At 41.9% G+C, this 21,939-nt stretch overlaps 1 protein-coding gene across 2 annotated transcripts; it reads left to right on the top strand.

Annotated features, from left to right (window-relative positions):
- The first annotated feature begins 1,551 nt into the window (after positions 1-1,551).
- On the top strand, positions 1,552-21,527 carry LOC495478 (uncharacterized). Of its 2 annotated transcripts, none has more exons than XM_041581073.1 (6): positions 1,552-1,639; positions 14,661-14,698; positions 15,060-15,108; positions 16,944-17,267; positions 17,599-17,877; positions 20,294-21,527. In XM_041581073.1, exons 2-6 carry the CDS (start codon positions 14,690-14,692, stop codon positions 20,323-20,325), a joined length of 693 nt encoding a protein of 230 aa, XP_041437007.1. In that variant the 5' UTR covers positions 1,552-1,639; positions 14,661-14,689; the 3' UTR covers positions 20,326-21,527.
- Positions 21,528-21,939: the final 412 nt, after the last annotated feature.

The raw sequence follows: 21,939 nt of genomic DNA on the forward strand, positions 1-21,939 counted from the left end.
CAACCTAATGCAGATCCACTGTTGAATCCAGATCCACTGTCTAATCCACCCAACCTAATCCAGATCCACTGTCTAATCCATCCAAACTAATCCAGATCCACTGTCTAATCCAGATCCACTGTCTAATCCACCCAACCTAATCCAGATCCACTGTCTAATCCAGATCCACTGTCTAATCCACCCAACCTAATCCAGATCCACTGTCTAATCCCCCCAACCTAATCCAGATCCACTGTCTAATCCACCCAGCCTAATCCAGGTCCACTGTCTAATCCAGATCCACTGTCTAATCCATCCAAACTAATCCAGATCCACTGTCTAATCCACCCAACCTAATCCAGATCCACAGTCTAATCCACCCAACCTAATCCAGATCCACTGTCTAATCCACCCAACCTAATCCAGATCCACTGTCTAATCCAGATCCACTGTCTAATCCACCCAACCTAATCCAGATCCACTGTCTAATCCCCCCAACCTAATCTAGATCTACTGTCTAATCCAGATCCACTGTCTAATCCACCCAACCTAATCCAGATCCACTGTCTAATCCACCCAACCTAATCCAGATCCACTGTCTAATCCAGATCCACTGTCTAATCCACCCAACCTAATCCAGATCCACTGTCTAATCCAGATCCACTGTCTAATCCACCCAACCTAATCCAGATCCACTGTCTAATCCCCCCAACCTAATCCAGATCCACTGTCTAATCCACCCAGCCTAATCCAGGTCCACTGTCTAATCCAGATCCACTGTCTAATCCATCCAAACTAATCCAGATCCACTGTCTAATCCACCCAACCTAATCCAGATCCACAGTCTAATCCACCCAACCTAATCCAGATCCACTGTCTAATCCACCCAACCTAATCCAGATCCACTGTCTAATCCAGATCCACTGTCTAATCCACCCAACCTAATCCAGATCCACTGTCTAATCCCCCCAACCTAATCTAGATCTACTGTCTAATCCAGATCCACTGTCTAATCCACCCAACCTAATCCAGATCCACTGTCTAATCCACCCAACCTAATCCAGATCCACTGTCTAATCCAGATCCACTGTCTAATCCACCCAACCTAATCCAGATCCACTGTCTAATCCAGATCCACTGTCTAATCCACCCAACCTAATCCAGATCCACTGTCTAATCCATGTTGGGTGATGTTTCCATTGAATATAAAGACTCAGCTAAATTGGACGGACTGACAGATTCATTGGGAACAAGGAAACTAATGCATCCTCTGCGCATGCGCAACACTCACGGTCAAATTTACACCAGAAAATGATTAGTGGGCGGAACACTAAGGAGAAGAAGCGCTGCGGGAATAACATTAGAATAACCCGGCAAATACATAAGACTTTATGAGTTATTCCCTTCTATTGCCACTGGCTCCTTCTCTCAAGTACAATAACTTCTCTTCCCGCTTCCCGAGCCGCGTTAGGAAAAGAAAGAAAAAGGGAAAGCGGCCGTCGCTCTGTACGAGGAGTTTTACAAAACATAGTGGGCGGGGCTGTGGAAATAGCACAATAAAGCGTAGGTGTGAGTCATCAGTTACCGGGTAGAACAGAAGCAGACAGGTTAGTCCGTTCCCGGCAGTGTTTGTGGCGGTGCTGCTGCAACTTCTGAATCTGTAAGTTTTGGGGGGAAATATTTGGGGCGGGGCCGGGGATTCGCTCCTCCCTGGGGCACTGACCCTCAGTAGTGAGAAGTCGGGGATGTGAGGGGCGGGTGGGACTTGTAGTCTGAGGAATAATTGTCAGTGTGAATGTTGTGTGAGCGGCTGTCAGCGAGTCAGTGCTGGAGTCATTGGGAGGGAACATTTATATATTTCTGTTTCTCACATATTTATAGGATGGGTATGAGGTGTCATGGGCTGAAGGCTTCTGGGACCCCCCATGTCACGAGGCTGTTGGTATGATCCATGTGAGGAGATGCTCCTGGGCCTCAGGGGATTGTGGGAGCAGTGATTGTGTTCTATAACTGATTCAGCTCCATGTTCCCTTGTAGTTACCTGAGATCTGCTCTTGGGGGAATGTTATGGGCTCACTCTTATGTCTGACAAATAGAGGGACAGAGTCAGGCCCCCCATAAAAGTTAAACTTCATTGCTGGCCAGCCCCCCCCCCACACAAGGTAAAAAAAATTGGTAGCCAGGCCCCCCACTTACAAGTTAAAATAATGATGGTCAAAGGCCCAGGGGTTTAATTTACAAATAAAAAACCATTGTTCTTCAGTGCAACTTACCTCAGGTTCTTCTTCCTTGTCCTCTGCGATGGCAACTTCTTCGGTTTTCTTCAACGACTTTCAGCTCGGCTTCAGCTGTTCAGGACTTCGGCTTGTACACTCTTAAGGGGGGCCCAGTACAATTATACCCCTGTGCCCCCCTGATGACGGCCCTGACTGGGGCTGTGCAGTTCTTTCATAGTAATATTCCAATTACACCCCCAGTACCAGTACATTTCCTTTCTCTAAAGAACTGCAGCTCCATATTGTTCTGTGGTCACAAAACAACCCCTCAGGGACTTCTAATATCCTTATCATTTACAGTAGGGGGTACATTATCCCTTATAATACATGAGTGATACTCAGAGTTCCCTGTATAACTCAGCCTGCAGCCTTGTGCCTTTATATGGTCACAGAACAACCCCTCAGTGACTTCTAATATCCTTATCATTTACAGTAGGGGGTACATTATCCCTTATAATACATGAGTGATACTCAGAGTTCCCTGTATAACTCAGCCTGCAGCCTTGTGCCTTTATATGGTCACAACCCCTCAGTGACTTCTAATATCCTTATCATTTACAGTAGGGGGTACATTATCCCTTATAATACATGAGTGATACTCAGAGTTCCCTGTATAACTCAGCCTGCAGCCTTGTGCCTTTATATGGTCACAGAACAACCCCTCAGTGACTTCTAATATCCTTATCATTTACAGTAGGGGGTACATTATCCCTTATAATACATGAGTGATACTCAGAGTTCCCTGTATAACTCAGCCTGCAGCCTTGTGCCCTTATATGGTCACAGAACAACCCCTCAGTGACTTCTAATATCCTTATCATTTACAGTAGGGGGTACATTATCCCTTATAATACATGAGTGATACTGAGAGTTCCCTGTATAACTCAGCCTGCAGCCTTGTGCCTTTATATGGTCACAGAACAATCCCTCAGTGACTTCTAATATCCTTATCATTTACAGTAGGGGGTACATTATCCCTTATAATACATGAGTGATACTGAGAGTTCCCTGTATAACTCAGCCTGCAGCCTTGTGCCTTTATATGGTCACAGAACAATCCCTCAGTGACTTCTAATATCCTTATCATTTACAGTAGGGGGTACATTATCCCTTATAATACATGAGTGATACTGAGAGTTCCCTGTATAACTCAGCCTGCAGCCTTGTGCCTTTATATGGTCACAGAACAATCCCTCAGTGACTTCTAATATCCTTATCATTTACAGTAGGGGGTACATTATCCCTTATAATACATGAGTGATACTGAGAGTTCCCTGTATAACTCAGCCTGCAGCCTTGTGCCTTTATATGGTCACAGAACAACCCCTCAGTGACTTCTAATATCCTTATCATTTACAGTAGGGGGTACATTATCCCTTATAATACATGAGTGATACTCAGAGTTCCCTGTATAACTCAGCCTGCAGCCTTGTGCCTTTATATGGTCACAGAACAACCCCTCAGTGACTTCTAATATCCTTATCATTTACAGTAGGGGGTACATTATCCCTTATAATACATGAGTGATACTCAGAGTTCCCTGTATAACTCAGCCTGCAGCCTTGTGCCTTTATATGGTCACAACCCCTCAGTGACTTCTAATATCCTTATCATTTACAGTAGGGGGTACATTATCCCTTATAATACATGAGTGATACTGAGAGTTCCCTGTATAACTCAGCCTGCAGCCTTGTGCCTTTATATGGTCACAGAACAATCCCTCAGTGACTTCTAATATCCTTATCATTTACAGTAGTGGGTACATTATCCCTTATAATACATGAGTGATACTGAGAGTTCCCTGTATAACTCAGCCTGCAGCCTTGTGCCTTTATATGGTCACAGAACAACCCCTCAGTGACTTCTAATATCCTTATCATTTACAGTAGGGGGTACATTATCCCTTATAATACATGAGTGATACTCAGAGTTCCCTGTATAACTCAGCCTGCAGCCTTGTGCCTTTATATGGTCACAGAACAACCCCTCAGTGACTTCTAATATCCTTATCATTTACAGTAGGGGGTACATTATCCTTATAATACATGAGTGATACTCAGAGTTCCCTGTATAACTCAGCCTGCAGCCTTGTGTCTTTATATGGTCACAGAACAACCCCTCAGTGACTTCTAATATCCTTATCATTTACAGTAGGGGGTACATTATCCCTTATAATTTTATCTGTATCTGACTATTTAGCATTAAGAGTGGCCAATGTTCTGGTGCCTTCAAAGACGCCCAATCAAAATCTTTCAGCCAGCCTGATTGATGAGCCGTCCAATATCCAAGTCTTGTGACTATATCGCTTGTCTCGTCTCCCAAAATACATACACTGAATATCATATGAAAAGTGGGTTTGGATGATATTATCGGTGCATCTATGGCCACCTTAATAATGAGAACAACATTTTTTTAGTTTTAAAAATACGTTTTTCTAATGTTTTGCTACCATAAATCATTTTTCATTTCACCTCTCAACTGGTCATTTGTTTTTTTTATCTCTGATTGGGAAGGGAAAGTGGAGGCAATTCCTTGTTTAGTGGTAGAAATACTGCAAAACATAGATATTATATATGTTTTATATAAAAGAAATATACAAAAATTGTGTTCTGCACAAGCTCTATAGTGATACAGATAAATTTGCCCGTCAAACCACCCTAAACCTGCCAAACTTCCGCAATTTAAAATGTCAACATTGAGACCATGCCCCAAAAATTCCTTAAAGGGGTGATTTGCCTTTAAATTAACTTTTCATATCTTATACAATGGCCTATTCTAGTAAAATTTTCGAATTCTCTTTATTGTTTATAGTTTTTGAATTATTTGCCCTCTACTTCAGCTTTCAAATAGGGGTCACTGACCCCATCTAAAAAACAAATGCTCTGTAAGGCTACAAATATATTGTTATTGTTACTTTTATTCCTCATCTTTCTATTCAGGCCTCTCCTATTCATATTCATGTCTCTTATTCAAATCAATGCATGGTTGCTAGGGGAATTTGGACCCTGTGACCATCATGACCATCATGAGGAGGGTCTTAAGGTGCAAACAAAGAGGGCATGTGGGTACTGGATGTAAAGTTGTGTAAAGTAAAGACCTTCGTGTGCAAATGCTGGTGTATTGGGCGTAGGCAGTTCTTATCAGTCTGAGTTTTATAATGATTAAATAGAAAGTAAAAGCACTTTCTAGAGCTTATAGCTCACAAAGGAAGATCTTTCTACTCGACAGCAACTGCCGTTTGCAGGGATCTTACATCTGGGGTGATTTTTCTACATTGAGTCTAAAGATCTGGTGAGTAAAGAGACAAGCCTGGGTTGAATGGGGGGAGATAGAGCCGGTCAGTGAACAGTTAGACAGTTGGCAGTTAGTAATTGGTAAACAAATAAACATGTACAAATTTGCGGTGTCACTCATCCTGGTATAGTTCCAGGGGCCTATGATTAAGTGTCCTAGTGACATGAATTGCATCAGGCGAGAGATGACTATATAATAAAGCTTCAATTTTTAATCTACTATTTTTCTGGTCTGATCAATATGTGAGTTTGCCAGTGTGCCTGGCACCAACATTTATGCTTTTTCTATACGGATAGTTCCCAGGGCACACATAAGCACTCACCCCAAATCTCCCCCTAACTGGCCTTCAGGCTGGGCCCCCTTAGCTCATAACAATTTTACAGATATATAGAAACATTGGGGTGTCACCCTGCTATAGTTCCAGGGGTACCCAGGGTACAAACAAGCACTCACCCCAAATCTCCCCCTAACTGACCTTCAGGCTGGGCCCCCTTAGCTCATAACAAGGTTACAGATATATAGAAACATTGGGGTGTCACCCTGCTATAGTTCCAGGGGTACCCAGGGTACAAATAAGCACTCACCCCAAATCTCCCCCTAACTGCCCTTCAGACTGGGCCCCCTTAACTCATAACAAGGTTACAGATATATAGAAACATTGGGGTAACAGTCACCCTGCTATAGTTCCAGGGGTACCCAGGGTACAAATAAGCACTCACCCCCCAAATCTCCCCCTAACTGACCTTCAGACTGGGCCCCCTTAGCTCATAACAAGGTTACAGATATATAGAAACATTGGGGTGTCACCCTGCTATAGTTCCAGAGGTACCCTGGGCACAAATAATCACTCACCCCAAATCTCCCCCTAACTGACCTTCAGACTGGGCCCCCTTAGCTCATAACAAGGTTACAGATATATAGAAACATTGGGGTGTCACCCTGCTATAGTTCCAGGGGTACCCAGGGCACAAATAATCACTCACCCCAAATCTCCCCCTAACTGACCTTCAGACTGGGCCCCCTTAGCTCATAACAAGGTTACAGATATATAGAAACATTGGGTTGTCACCCTGCTATAGTTCCAGGGGTACCCAGGGCACAAATAAGCACTCACCCCAAATCTCCCCCTAACTGACCTTCAGACTGGGCCCCCTTAGCTCATAACAAGGTTACAGATATATAGAAACATTGGGGTGTCACCCTGCTATAGTTCCAGAGGTACCCCGGGCACAAATAAGCACTCACCCCAAATCTCCCCCTAACTGTCCTTCAGGCTGGGCCCCCTTAGCTCATAAGTAGTGATGGGCGAATTTAATTCCCGCGATTCGCCGCCAGCGAATACATTTTTTAAATCGCCGGCATCAAAAAAAAATGGATGCCGGCGTCAAAAACCGGACGCCGGCGCCAAGCAAATTTTTTCCCCTTTCACGAATTTCCCGTGAAAAAAGCACTCACCACAAATCTCCCCCTAACTGGCCTTCAGGCTTGGCCCCCTTAGCTCATAACAAGGTTACAGATATATAGAAACATTGGGGTAACAGTCACCCTGCTATAGTTCCAGGGGTACCAAGGGTACAAACAAGCACTCACCCCAAATCTCCCCCTAACTGACCTTCAGGCTGGGCCCCCTTAGCTCATAACAAGGTTACAGATATATAGAAACATTGGGGTGTCACCCTGCTATAGTTCCAGGGGTACCCAGGGTACAAACAAGCACTCACCCCAAATCTCCCCCTAACTGACCTTCAGGCTGGGCCCCCTTAGCTCATAACAAGGTTACAGATATATAGAAACATTGGGGTAACAGTCACCCTGCTATAGTTCCAGGGGTACCCAGGGTACAAACAAGCACTCACCCCAAATCTCCCCCTAACTGACCTTCAGGCGTGGCCCCCTTAGCTCATAACAAGGTTACAGATATATAGAAACATTGGGGTAACAGTCACCCTGCTATAGTTCCAGGGGTACCCAGGGTACAAATAAGTACTCACCCCAAATCTCCCCCTAACTGACCTTCAGGCTGGGCCCCCTTAGCTCATAACAAGGTTACAGATATATAGAAACATTGGGGTGTCACCCTGCTATAGTTCCAGGGGTACCCAGGGTACAAATAAACACTCACCCCAAATCTCCCCCTAACTGACCTTCAGGCTGGGCCCCCTTAGCTCATAACAAGGTTACAGATATATAGAAACATTGGGGTGTCACCCTGCTATAGTTCCAGGGGTACCCAGGGTACAAATAAGCACTCACCCCAAATCTCCCCCTAACTGACCTTCAGGCGTGGCCCCCTTAGCTCATAACAAGGTTACAGATATATAGAAACATTGGGGTAACAGTCACCCTTCTATAGTTCCAGGGGTACCCAGGGTACAAACAAGCACTCACCACAAATCTCCCCCTAACTGGCCTTCAGGCTTGGCCCCCTTAGCTCATAACAAGGTTACAGATGTATATATGTATATATATGTGTATGTGTATATATATATATATATATATATATATATATATATATATATATATATATATATATATATATATATATATATATATATAAAACATTGGGGAAACAGTCATAGTTCTAGGGGTACCCAGGGCACAAAAAACATGGTTCATGGTTCCAGCTATTAGTACTCACTTAATGTTGAGGTCAGTTGTTAAGCGATTTAAAGTCATATTATTCTAAAAGTGATCTAAACTCCAACATCAACCGATGGAGATTTGTAGTAGCAAAGAGTTGGTTTCAGACAGTTCCCCAGAAATCAGTAAAATGTATTTTTCCTTTAGTCCTTTTGGCAGCCACCTAGAGATGTATTTGTATTCCCTTCTAGGTAGGACAAGTGGTAATGGAAGAAAAAATAGAACAGAGGGGGTTTATCTTAACACACACCCATTAATAGAAGCTACCCAATGACATCCTAAGTGATTTTAAAAGAGGACCACATGGTGCTCAAAAGTTTTATGAAGGGGAGGGAATTCTTGCTGCCGAAAGGACTAATGAAAAGTACATTTCATTAAGTATAGAGAGCTAGCAAGTAACTAGGCTGGTTTTCCAGGCTACACCACCTTCTGGAGAATCTCTTTGCCAAAGGAAGCTTACAGAGTGGCTAGAATATCAACCTTATAATGCCATATGAATGTGTTAGGAATACTCCAATTTGCAGTTCTGCAGATGTTATCCATAGAAACAATGGCTAAATGAGCCCATGAGGTGGATATCTTACTGGTTGAATGAGCCCTGAGACTTATCCTTAATGTAGGCCATCTGGATTGTTTCCTTAATCCATCTGCCTAAGGAAGGTTAAGATGCCGCAAGTCCCTTGTTCTTCCCTGAAAAGCTGATAAACAGGTGTTCTGACTTCCTGAAATTCTTAGTGCGATTAATGTAGAGCCTTAGAGCTCTAACAACGTCCAATAGATGAGCCAAGTCATCCTCACCCTGCTTCTGTAGAATGTTTGGAAGAACTTTAGGTCTAACTTAGAAGAGCTTTCAGGATCACTCGATCTGGAAGAAATAAAAGATACTGTCTTTGACAGACAAGGCTTGTAGTTCTCCAGTTTTCTTTATAAAAGTAATGGGTACTAGAAACAAGGTTTTGAAAGATAAACACTTGAGAGAGCACTATTCTTCAGGCTCATAAGGACTCTCACAAAACTTGTTGAGCACCAAGGACAAATCCCATGCTGGAAAAGACTGAAGAATTCTGAGATGGATCTTGGCGATGGGATGGGATGCAGGAAAGAGATCTATCTAGTAGAGCCAACAGGGCTGAAATCTGCATTGTGATGGTGTTAATGGCAAGGCCCTTTGTGAAACGTTCTGGAAGGAATTTCGAATGGTTTTATTAGTGGGTTGGGTTCAAGAAGTCTGTTGTGTTATACACCAGGCATGAAAAATCTTCCAAACTCTAGAATAGACCCTATTTGTTGAATCTCTTTTTGACTGGATGAGAATATAAACCACTTATGGGGATAATCCCTGAGATTCTAAAATGGACCTATCAGAATCTAGGCCAATTTCAAGATTCTGGTATAAACATTTCCTTGAGACAAGAGTGAAGGTATTTGCGGAAGAATCCAAAACTCCCTGGCCATTCTCTTGAAAAGAGAGAACCAATTCCTCTTGGGCCAAAAGGGAACTATGAGAATTGTGGTCGCCTGTTTGCCTATGATCTTTAGGAGAACTCTGGGTAACATGGGAAGAGGAGGGAAAATGTACACATTTCTGCACATGCCACTCTTTATTATCCACAAATGAGAGGGGAAAAAAATACCGGAAGTTGTCAATTATCTATTCTGCCTTTGCATAGGCTCTGATGAAAGTACAGGATAGCTTTGAACACCACTCTCATCTCTTTAAAGTTGGGCTATGCTGATTTCTCCATCACACTTTAGTGGCCATGAGCTGTGTGGTTGTTGATGAGTCTCCCAATCCAGTCTACCAGCTGGAAGGATCTAACTCTCGCTAGATTCCTCCTGTTCTGCCACCACTCCAGCAATACTCTTTTCTCCCTGCTTAAACAGACCTTTTTCTTCAATCAGGAATTTTTTTTGATCTCATCTTGACAGGATCTCTGATTGAAGAAGAGTGACAGCAACAGTTCACAATCACTAGCTGCAACTTATGATCGCATTGACTGCACACATTACATATTTAAGCAAAAACTTATGAAATGAGGAAGGAGAGGTGGCCTAATAAGAAGAATGGAACTGCTTGTGAAAAAAAGACTAGCCCTCCCTATAATCTTTATGGCAAACACCCAGTCTCTAGAAAACAAAACGGATGATCTCTTCTGTAGATTAGCTGTTCAGCAGGATATGAAGCTCTGCTCTGTCCTCTGCTTCTGCGAGACATGGCTCACTCCATTGATTCCTGATGAAGCTGTTACACCACATGGCTACTTTGTCTTCAGACAAGAATGTGATGTCAAGTTATGTGGCAAATCACGTGGAATTGGTAATGCAATATTAATCAAACACGCATGGGGTACAGATGACAGCATTGTGAAAGTCATGTGTACTCAACATATTGAATTTCTAGTAATCAAATGCTGACCATTCTACTTGCCGAGTGAGCTGCAATGTATCTTTATTATTGCAGTCTATATACCACCATCAGCTATGGAAGAAGAAGCATTGTGTGAGCTGTATGATCTGGTCACAAGCCTACAAATCATATATCCTGATGCCGCTTATATAATAGTTGGTGATTTCAACAGATGTGGCCTCAAAAGAATGGTCTACGTAAAAAGGTTGAAGAAACCGCACCTTATGTCCTAATAGTATTCAAGCAGCACCTATGTTATGTAGGTCCACTGGTCCACGTGTCAAGTAAAAATAATCAAAAGGAGTAGGTGTGCTAACCAGCAGTGTTACGATCTCAGAACCTAAAAAGAAAAAGCATTCCCAATAGTGCAGCAAACCTATAAACAGGTAAGTGATGTATAGATATACAGAACTACTCACAAGCGCCTTGTGGTTGTTGTGCCTGTATGTGTTTTATCCGGCTTTATCCAGACTTGTGTCTAGTTTGGTTGTGCCTAAAGAGAAAAAGCTACAATAGTGCAGTATAGTTGATCTAACGTATAGACGGTAAGTTACCGTCCACGCTTACCCCTTCACCACGAATCTATGGCTGGTGAATAAATTCGCTGATCACTACTGAAGGTGTTTTGTTTTCCTATGCCTCTTAGCAGGAGGGTCTTGAGAAGGATTCTGGGTGGACATCTGAAGAAAGAAATAATATTTATTACTGAACAGTAATTCAAAGTATTACCAAGTATCCCAGAAGCATACAAACACAGCTACCTTACAGTCTAACCCAGGGGGCTGCAGCCTAGGCAGGAGTACCGTAGCCACAACATTTCCTTCTATCTCACCGAAAACATAAATTTTCCCACACCAGAAAATGCCTGGGTATCAAGCAAGAAGTAGACATGGGTTACATCGCGTACTCTCAGCAATGCACATGCCTGACCACGTGAGACATCGAGCCTTACCCATGTGCCAATTCCAATACCAGAACTGCACACTCCGGGGGAAAAAGAGGTGCAACATGCCCCTAGAAGATCCAACCACTTGGGTGAAGCTTCCTATTGTCATCAGACCCCCTGAGAGCATGAAAATCTCTGCAAAAAGAATAAGAAAGACAATGAGTATGTGCACTGTGAAGACAGGACAAAGAAACACTGAGGATGTCATTGGATAGTCTCAAATAAATCTCTAAGTTGCTGATGTGTAGGATGTAAGAGGAATACTTTTTCCAATAACTTTCTATTTTCTTTTTGTGACAGTTTTTTAATATTGAATTGTGAAGTTTTATGTTTCCCCTTCTTATGTGTTTGTGAAGCAGCTGTGGGAGGGGGGGGTCGGCGACCCTGTAACTGATCCATGAGTTGATCCATGTGTTTGTCCCTGCTGAGCAGAATCCCTGAGTTCCATTACAGGCAGTTGTTAGATTCGATACAATATATTCCTCATAGATCCTACTGAGAAATGGATCAACTCATGGATCAGCCATTGGAACCTGCATGTGGATCACTTACACTCACACCGACACTTTAATTTTGAAAAAACGCTAAAATATGAAAATAGAAAGCACTTTAACAGGCAAAAACATTGCCCCCTCTATCAATACCTGTAACTTTTAAGTAGAAAGGGGAACTTTATGTAGAATGTTTGGCTACTGACATTTATTGTTGTTATTATTATTGACACAATCCCTGATCCTTTCTTTTATTTCACGGCTAGTTTGCCCTACATATCGTTTTTGGCACGTTAATAAATAAATTACGTACCTAGTAGTGCAGTTTATTTAATGTCTAATTTCATATATTTTTTTTGAGAGTCATAGAGATAAAATACAGTGTACAGTGACATGTTATATTCTGTCTATAACTCCATTTGTTCATTCGTTTTGTGCCTAAATCACATTTTATGAAAATCATTTCTATTTATAAGGCTTGGCAATAGTTTCCTCCCTAAGTTACAAACCCACATTCCCTATTCAGTGTTTCCCTGCAGAGTCTGTTTGTAAGACAGTTTTATTTTTACTAATGATATTTTTAATCTTATTAAACTGGGGAGTGTAGATGAAGATACAACACCCTCTCTATTAACTATCTGGACATCATACAATGTAGTGGGGACAGTAACATACTTACAGGGCTATGTAATAAAAGGACAAAAACAATTTGAAGCTGCTCAGTCCTAAAAGTTGAATATTTAGCTAATATATATTCGTCGGATAAATAACAAAAAGCCTTTCTCACCCTGTAACAAAAGTTACCTGGGTGTGTGTACTTTCAAGTATGAAGGAAGTCGGCAATCACTCCGGGAGCCTCTTGTAATAGGTAAAGTTCAACTTTTATTTCAAACACATTAAAACCATTGCATCCTGACGCGTCCAGATACGAAACGCGTCAGGATGCAATGGTTTTAATGTCTTTGAAATAAAAGTTGAACTTTACCTATTACAAGAGGCTCCCGGAGTGATTGCCGACTTCCTTCATACTTGTATGTAATAAAAAGGCACTAAGTTTGCCCAGAAGCAGCAACTCATAGCAACCAATCAGAAGGTAGAATTTACTGGTCACCTGTTTAAAAGAAAACATCGTATTGGTTTCTATGGGTAACTGCTCCTTGGCAAACTTAATGCCTTTTATTGCAGTCATATGGGGTTTAGTATTATATTTTGGAAACCATGTAATATAATCTTATATCTGTTCTTGTCACTACTCCTATGAGTTTACAATCTAATAACCTTATCACATTCCCATCAATCCCTTCCCCAGTGAGCTTGCAATCTAAGGTCCCTATCACATTCCGTCAGTCCCTTCCCCAGTGAGCTTACAATCTAAGGTCCCAATCACATTCCCATCAGTTCCTGCCCTAGTGAGCTTACAATCTAAGTTCCCTATCAAAATCCCATCCGTCCCTGTTCCAGTGACCTTACAATCTAATGTTCCTATCACATTCACATCCGTCCCTGCTCCATTGAGCTTACAATCGAAGGTCCCTATCACATTCCTATCAGCCCCTGCCCTGCTGAGCTTACAATCGAGGTTCCTATAACATTCCCACCAGTCCCTGCCCCAGAAAGCTTACAATCTAATGTCCTTATCACATTCCCATCAGTCCCTGGCCCAGTAAGCTTACAATCTAATGTCCTTATCACATTCCCATCAGTCCCTGCCACAGTGAGCTTACAATCTAATGTTCTGATCACATTCCCATCAGTCCCTGCCCCAGTAAGCTTACAATCTAATGTCCTTATCACATTCCCATCAGTCCCTGACCCAATAAGCAATAGACAGCTAATATCAAGCTCTTGGCTCAAGTGAAAGTCAGCAACTCAAGGGTTGAGTGAATACCTTAAATGTAGGACAGTTGGGGTTGCTGACAGTCTGGCCCTTTTAAAAAAAGAGCTGTTGGTCCAAAATTCTGGTAGTAGCAGTACAAAACTTCAAACTTCTCAGAAACCGCTAATAAAAGAAAAACTATAACAGTGCTCATAGGTTTGACTTGAGTAAGTTTACTCAATGTATGTCTTTGGATTTAGATGCCCTTTAATGATTTGCTTCTGTTTATATATATATATATATATATATATATATATATATATATATACATACAGTGAGTAATGCTAGTGTGGTATTAATTTGGTGAAAATGCCACTTACTGTATGTGAGCTGCAGTCACATGGGGCAGATCATCTGATATAAGTCACTTAGTGATTTTCTCAATATAAAGCGATGCATTTCAGGTTTTAATAGGAATGTCTCCCTATAGCAATAATCATCTGCCCTGCACTAATCTCCCACGGCTAAACTCACACCCTACATTCCAGTTACTGATGTGTCCGACTTCCAAAAATATAGACTCAGGATTCTGGGGAAGTGGCCCATTGTGGGAATGTGAAAAGCTGATGCCCCTTACTGGTGTCTTTACATGAATGGCCAGTCTGCCCAGTGCCCACCCATCTCTCCCATTAACTCCCCCATGATTATTCCCCTTCTTGTTTACCCAATGATCAGTATAACTGCAGTGTATCACATACTTGTTTCCCCTCGCCTCATACTCACTCCCAACTTCATTTCTGTTTTTATACAGCAAGAAGCCGACCATTGAGGAACGTGATCATGAACCAGGTAAGTGTTACTGGCAAAATATCAGAATTGGGTTAAAGGAGAAGTAAAGTAAAAGATAATAAGAGGTGGCAATGCGTTAGACAATACAATCCTTGTGCCTGGTTTCAAACACAGGGCCCCAGAGCTGTAAGGCAGTAATAGACTGATAATATCAATACAGTTCACTTTGTTCAACCACTGTATCTAATTATCCCAGACGTTGGTGTGAGACGTCTTTATTTCTGTTGGTTAATGTACATAGAGACATGGCTGGGTCTCCAGGAGAAGGAGTGAGGATACTGAGGATACATGTGACCTAATTTGTGTCTTTTTATTGGCTGAGAGATACATGTGTACTAATAATGTGCCACTTTATTTCTAGTTCTATCAGTTCTACTTCCTGTGGATCGTATTAGTAGCATCACAAGGAGGTAAGTGTGTTTCCTATTAATAACAACATTAGTACATCATGGGCCAATACGAAAGCCTTCCCTTCTGCAGGGTAAACGTTACAGACCAATAGAAAGGGAAACAAATCCTGTGCATCCCCTACACTATGTATAAATATTCATATGTATAAGTTATTGTTCAAGAGTAAACAAAAGTGACAGTGTCCCCTTATAGTGTCATTTGGGACAATGAGAAGGACCCGCTGTTCTGCCCAAATCTCAAATCTGAGTTTTGGCTGTTGGGTTTCACTTCTGCAATTATGAACTTTCTTTGCTTTTCTTGTTTTTTGTTTCTGCGATTTTATTCTGATCTCACGTGATCTTACTTATGTGCTGATTTATCTCACCTACCCTAGTTATTTGCATAATATTTGCCTCTTTTGTTTCTGATTTAATCTCCTTATTCCTACTCTGCTTTTGTGCGATGGAACTAAATCCTATTTCCTTTATGGTAAATATTGGTGAGATAAAACATCAATACTTCCTGACACCTCATTGTATGAATGTAGACACAAATGCTCAAGTGTGTATCTTATGCTCTAACCAGTGTGGTATTGGAACAACCAAACTCAAATTCGAATTGTGAATTATCCAAACTTGATTTGAGTTTTTATTCAAATTGGAATTTCTAGATTTATTATACTCTGGTCCTTTAAAAACTCGAATACGACTATTCGCTGCACAAAAGGAGTTCATGTATAAGTCAATGGGAGAGGTCCAGGGACCAATTTGCACATGTTAGTATTAGTAGCCTTCCTGACATTCAAGTTTTTTTCAGAGAAAAAACTCGAATCGAGTTTAATCTAATTCGATTTGAATTCGATTTGAGTTTTCGAGTCAGTAAAAATCGTCCAAGTTTTAGATATTCAATTTTTTTTATAAATAACCCCCCAGTTGAATTTTGAGTATATTTGAATTTAATAGAGTTTAAAAAAACCTCAAAATTCGACCTTTAATAAATGTGCCTCCAAGTGTCACATTAGCCTACCAATCCCAGTCTTTTGTAACTTTCTGTATTTCTCTAGATCTCTTAGATATTCTTTTCCCAGATATTTGCCTGTGTATCAGTTCTGTTGGGCAATGCCTAACCCAGGAACTCATAGTTAATGGGATACTGTTGTGGGAAAAAATGTTTTTTCAAAACGCATCAGTTAATAGTGCTGCTCCAGCAGAATTCTGCACTGAAATCCATTTCTCAAAAGAGCAAACAGATTTTTTTATATTCAGTTTTGAAATCTGACATGGGGCTAGACATATTGTCAGTTTCCCAGCTGCCCCAGTCATGTGACTTGTGCTCTGATAAACTTCAGTCACTCTTTACTGCTGTACTGCAAGTTGGAGTGATATCACCCCCTCCCTCCCCCCCAGTAGCCAAACAAAAGAACAATGGGAAGGTAACCAGATAGCAGCTCCCTAACACAAGATAATAGCTGCCTGGTAGATCTAAGAACAGCACTCAATAGTAAAATCCAGGTCCCACTGAGACACATTCAGTTACATTGAGTAGGAGAAACAACAGCCTGCCAGAAAGCAGTTCCATCCTAAAGTGCTGGCTCTTTCTGAAATCACATGACCAGGCAAAATGAGCTGAGATGCACCTACACACCAATATTACAACTAAATACACTTGCTGCTTCAGGAATGACATTTTATATTGTACAGTGAATTATTTGCAGTGTAAACAGTGTCATTTAGAAAGAAAAACTACATCATAAAAATCATGACAGAATCCCTTTAAGAAGACAAGTGGGCTGCCATACTGAATGATCATTACTTAGAGTTCATCTACTGAACATTTCTTTTGTCTCTATAACCAGGTCATGTAGAGTCTGTGGATAATTACCTGTATGGGACAGTTGAGCTCCCGTGTGAGTTTCCCTTTGTGACTGGGCCCCAGGATTTGGTCATGACATGGCTAAAAGTGGTGCAAGATTCTGAAAATGTGGTGGTGCACAGCTATAGAGATGGACAAGACATCACAGAGCACCAGGACTCAAGGTATAAAGGTCGGACTCGCAGGTCCAGAGGCAAATTGAATCTGATCCTGACTAATGTGACCTTTGATGATGAGGGAACCTATATCTGTCAGGCAGCCAATCAGAAGTCCAGGGGATCCAAGGAAGTCAGACTCTCCATAACCAGTAAGTGGGATCCTTTCTCTTATAGAGGAGCAATCACATCTCTATACCAGAAACCATTAAGGGAAAACACACAAACCTATAACCTTATCTATAAAATACATGAAGTACTTTACTATGTGAAACATTAACTGAAATATATCAGCTTGGAGCAGAATCAAATCTTTGTGTTCACTGGGGCCTATTTACTAACAATAACATCTACACAGATTCCGCAGACTGATGAGTGGGTTCCGGTTGGATGAGATTTTTTGGGTGCAAGTGATTGATCTCTGTTCTATTGTACATTATACAGATGCCGGTGTCGCTGCTAATGATTGGCTCTTACTTTCAGGTATAAATGCAGAAGATCCCACTGTTACTATGGTTTACACTGATGGGGGGAATCAGTTGAAGTGTTGGAGTAGTGGGATTTACAGAAACCCTCAAGTTGAATGGCACGACAGGGAAAAGAAGGATCTCTCCGGCTACGGAAAACTCAACATAACTGATATTGGTAATGGGAGGAAGATGGTGGAGTCGGTGCTGGAATACAATATTGAGCCCCAGCAGCATTATTTCTGTCATGTGAAGGAGGGGAGACTGAAAAGATCTGCCAGAGCTGTGGTGTCAGGTAATGGGACAGTATAACTGGTTCTTAGGACAAGGGCACAAATAGTGTTGGCTCCAGGTCCGGACTGAGAATTAAAATAGGACCTGGCATTTCAGGTACATAGAGGCCCAATCAGCCAACACAGAGGCCCAAAAAGCCACTACCAGCCCACTAAATACCGACTTTCTATGGGACCTTATAGCAGCCCCTCTGGCATTTGCCAGAACCCACAGATTGTCAGTCCGGGCCTGGTTGGCTCCGCTGCTCTCAGCCTGCGTTTTATCTACACAACGAGAGACGTGAATCCGCTCTCTTCCTCACCTCTGTGTATCAGCACTGAAAGTACTGCTTCCACCTGAGTGCAGGTACATGGAGTGCAGATAGACCCAAATATTGTTTACTCCACTCCATGGGGCAGATTTACTAAAGGGCAAAGTGGCTTACTACTCGCAGGGACTTTGCTGATTTACTAACGGGCGCAGGTGCCAATTTGCTAGCAAAAGAGACCGACGCTAGTGGTGATTCGCATTCTATCACCAGCCGACTTTTCACTCTGGAGAATGGACGTTACTCCCCAAATTCACTAAGATGTGGATTTTACTAAATGTTACCTCTATCGCCAGACTTGCCTTTCCCAGCTCAGATCAGGGGGAGTGCATTGGAGTGCGTAGATCTTCCTCATTCTTTTGTCACTTACACCATATTATATATATATATAGTTACATATTACATATATATAGTGAAAAATGCATTAGTTCAAAAGACGCTGGCGACTTTTCCTTTTTTCAGGGTGATAGGTTGCAAAAGTCATAACAAATGTAAAACATTTTTTGGGTTTCCCCCATGCATTTTCTAACATATGGAATATTAATTATACAGTGGGCTCATATGTAGGACAATATAACAACTCTAATGTCTTTATTAAGGTTCCCTGGACTTGTGTAATGTAATGTATTTGCTGCAACATGTAACATAAAGAAGTTCATTAAACGTTAAATTTCGCACAGTATATAAATTAGCCTGAGCACAAGATCTGCACAAATGAACGCTTGCGCATCTTTACTTTGAGTTGCTCGCTTTGCCGAAGTAACGCTAGCGAAAAGCTGCCATCGTTCGGCGCCCACGACGAAATTCAGATTTTTAACGAATTAGCGCTGTCTGAGCAAAGTTGTTGCTGGTGAAGTGTTGCGATGGTGCGACGCTGGCGACCTTTAGCTCTTTAGTAAATCTTCTCCCATGTGTTTTGTGACAAAACCAGGTTTATTCAATACTAAACAGGGTTAATACTAGGGATGCAACAAATTCACAATTTTTGGATCAGCCGAATCCCTAATCCTTTGCTGAATACCGAACTGAATCCTAATTTGCGTATTCAAATTAGGGACAGGAAGGGGGATGAGACACACACATGCAACGCGTGGTTAAACATTTTCTACTTCCTGTTTGTGTGATGAAAAGTCACGTTATTTTAAGGATCGGGATTTAATTCAGCCGGGCACTTGCATTCGGCTGAATCCTAATCCTGCTCAATAAGGCTGAATAATGGATTTGGTGCAGGGTCGGACTGGGGGGCCCGGGGCCCACCGGGACTGCTGGTCCAGGGCCCCCGCCCCCCTACTGCGCCGCTCGAACGCCGCCATGCGCATGCGCGAGCGGCGCTTCTCGGCGCGCAAGTGCCGATGCGCATGCGCAAGTGGTGATGCGATGCGCATCGCCAGAAACTTTTTAAAATGTTTATACTATAAGAGGGGGTCTGGCCCGGCGGGGGCCCACGAGGGTCGGGGCCCACCGGGTTTTTTCCCGGTGTCCCGCCGGGCCAGTCCGACACTGATTTGGTGCATCACTAGTTAATACTCATCAATGGATCAGTCGTATATGTAATTCTGTCACAACACTGAGAGCAGCTTGATAGGAGTCCAGGAGCAACTGTAGGAACAACGCCCCTTTAAGGCTACCAGCTAGTGGCCCTTATCCCCTCCAGTCAAAACTGTTGTGGGTGATGTACTGAGCCAGTAGAGTGTAAGGAAGAGCTCCATCCAGCTGTCAGTCTGTAGGTGGAGCACAAGCTGCTCTTTCTATATCACTCTTACCTTCCTAGAATGTGTCCCTAACAAAACTAGTCCTGTAATCTGACTAAACCTCATTCATGGGGTCCCTGTTCCCACTTTCACTAGAAGGGACGTCCCTCTTGGGCAGAACTCTTTACTGCTCCTTGTTGACATCAGGCTTCACAGACACAGGAGTTAGACATCCATTGTACAGACATTACAGACATTACATTTTCTCAGCTAATAAATTCCTGGGAAATGAATGGCCTCAGGGTAAGAGTTGGGCAGTGAGTATAATAAGTGGGGTCAGGCAGATTAGCTGAGTGTGTTTATGGAGAGAAGATGGGACATGTGAGAGGAATAATATTGTGTCTTTGTGTCTCTTTCAGATGAAACCGTCAGTGTTAATGATGAACTTTAATCTCCTGCAGTGAGAAGATTTTACCCTGCGATGATGCTGTTTGTTAATGGGTATTTCAATTCTTCTTTAGATTGTTTGGAATATCAATTGAGATGCTTATAAAAGAACTGTGCATTTACACTAGAGGCCCCCGCGCACCAGCTCTAGGATTCAGCCGCAGATTCAGCTTTGCACAGTCAGATGCGGGGAGCTTAGTCCCCCAAACACAAATCTCCTCTCAGGGACTAATCTCCCCGAAATTAAAATTTCAGTATGATTTACATTTTCATGATAGTTCCCCTTTCATTTGTTCTCTACAAAAATGCTGACTTTCAGCCCAATTCTGAACCGAATCCTGTGTTCTGTGGATCCCTAGCGACATTAATAATGCTGTCATTATAATCATAGTGTGTGACTTATACTGGCAGTGATTTACTATAAGGACTATTGGGTTAACTCAGATATATAAATAAGATATTGTACGGTAAATTTATCAAAGAGTGAAGTTCCACAGCTCTCCATTCATTTCTATTTATCAATGGGTCAATGATAAATTTCACCCTTTGATAAATACGCCTATAAAAATCCCATAGAAATGAATGGAGAGAGGCAGAACTTCACTCTAGTGGCGGAACTTCACTATTAACTTCACTCTTTGATAAATATACCCCTGTGTCTCATGCTGCTGAGTGTGTAATTATTTTCCCATTGCTTCTCTGTGTGTATATATATATATATATATATATATATATATATATATATATATGTAAATGGGTGCACACCAGGAACATTTAAGGCAGGGTTACTTAAAAGTTAAACATACTTTATTGAAAAATATAAAAACAGGCCAACGTTTCGGTCTCCTTCTCAGACCATTATCAAGACCCGAATTGTCATAGGGAAACAGCTTAATATAGATAAAATGCATAAGCACTCACCCAATCACGTGTATGGAGACAAGTCATGTGACAGAACCCAATCACCTGAATAGCCCAAACATGTGAAAACGAAAAAGGAGAACACCTGAACCAGAGATAGTCCGGAAGTAAAAGGAAACAAGATTAAAAACATACATGACACATGTTTCAAAGAACCACTGATAAGCAGAGAAATTGTAACTACAAATCAGATTACATGTACACAACTATAAATAGCTTAAAAAGGGGACAGCCTGTGATTAAACCAATATGATGTTACCTCAGCTAGAGTATATTGCGCATAATGCTACTTCACCTTTGATTCAAAAAGCACATAAAAGAACAATGTTCATTTAACCCTAAAGGGGCCATCGTGTTTAATTTTTTTATCCAAAAGATTTTTGATCTATCCCCACCACGTTTCAGGGGCGGTACATGGACTATGGCAATATATTTGAAAGTGGGTAACCTATGTCCCTGTTCAAGAAAATGCTTGGCAGCTGGTTTAATGGATACACCATCCCTGAATGCTACGCTAATTGCTGAGCGATGAGCATCCATTCTCAGTCTAAGAGTAAGGTCTGTCTTGCCAACATAGGGGAGGCCACAAGGGCATGTGATCAGATATATGACATGGCTCGTATTGCAGGTAATATGGTGTCTAATCAAGAATCGCTTTCCAGATTGCGGATGTAGAAATGAGTTGCCCGGTGTCATG

The sequence above is a fragment of the Xenopus laevis genome, chromosome 2L (genome assembly GCF_017654675.1).
Source record: "Xenopus laevis strain J_2021 chromosome 2L, Xenopus_laevis_v10.1, whole genome shotgun sequence".
Classification (NCBI taxonomy): Eukaryota; Metazoa; Chordata; class Amphibia; order Anura; family Pipidae; genus Xenopus; species Xenopus laevis.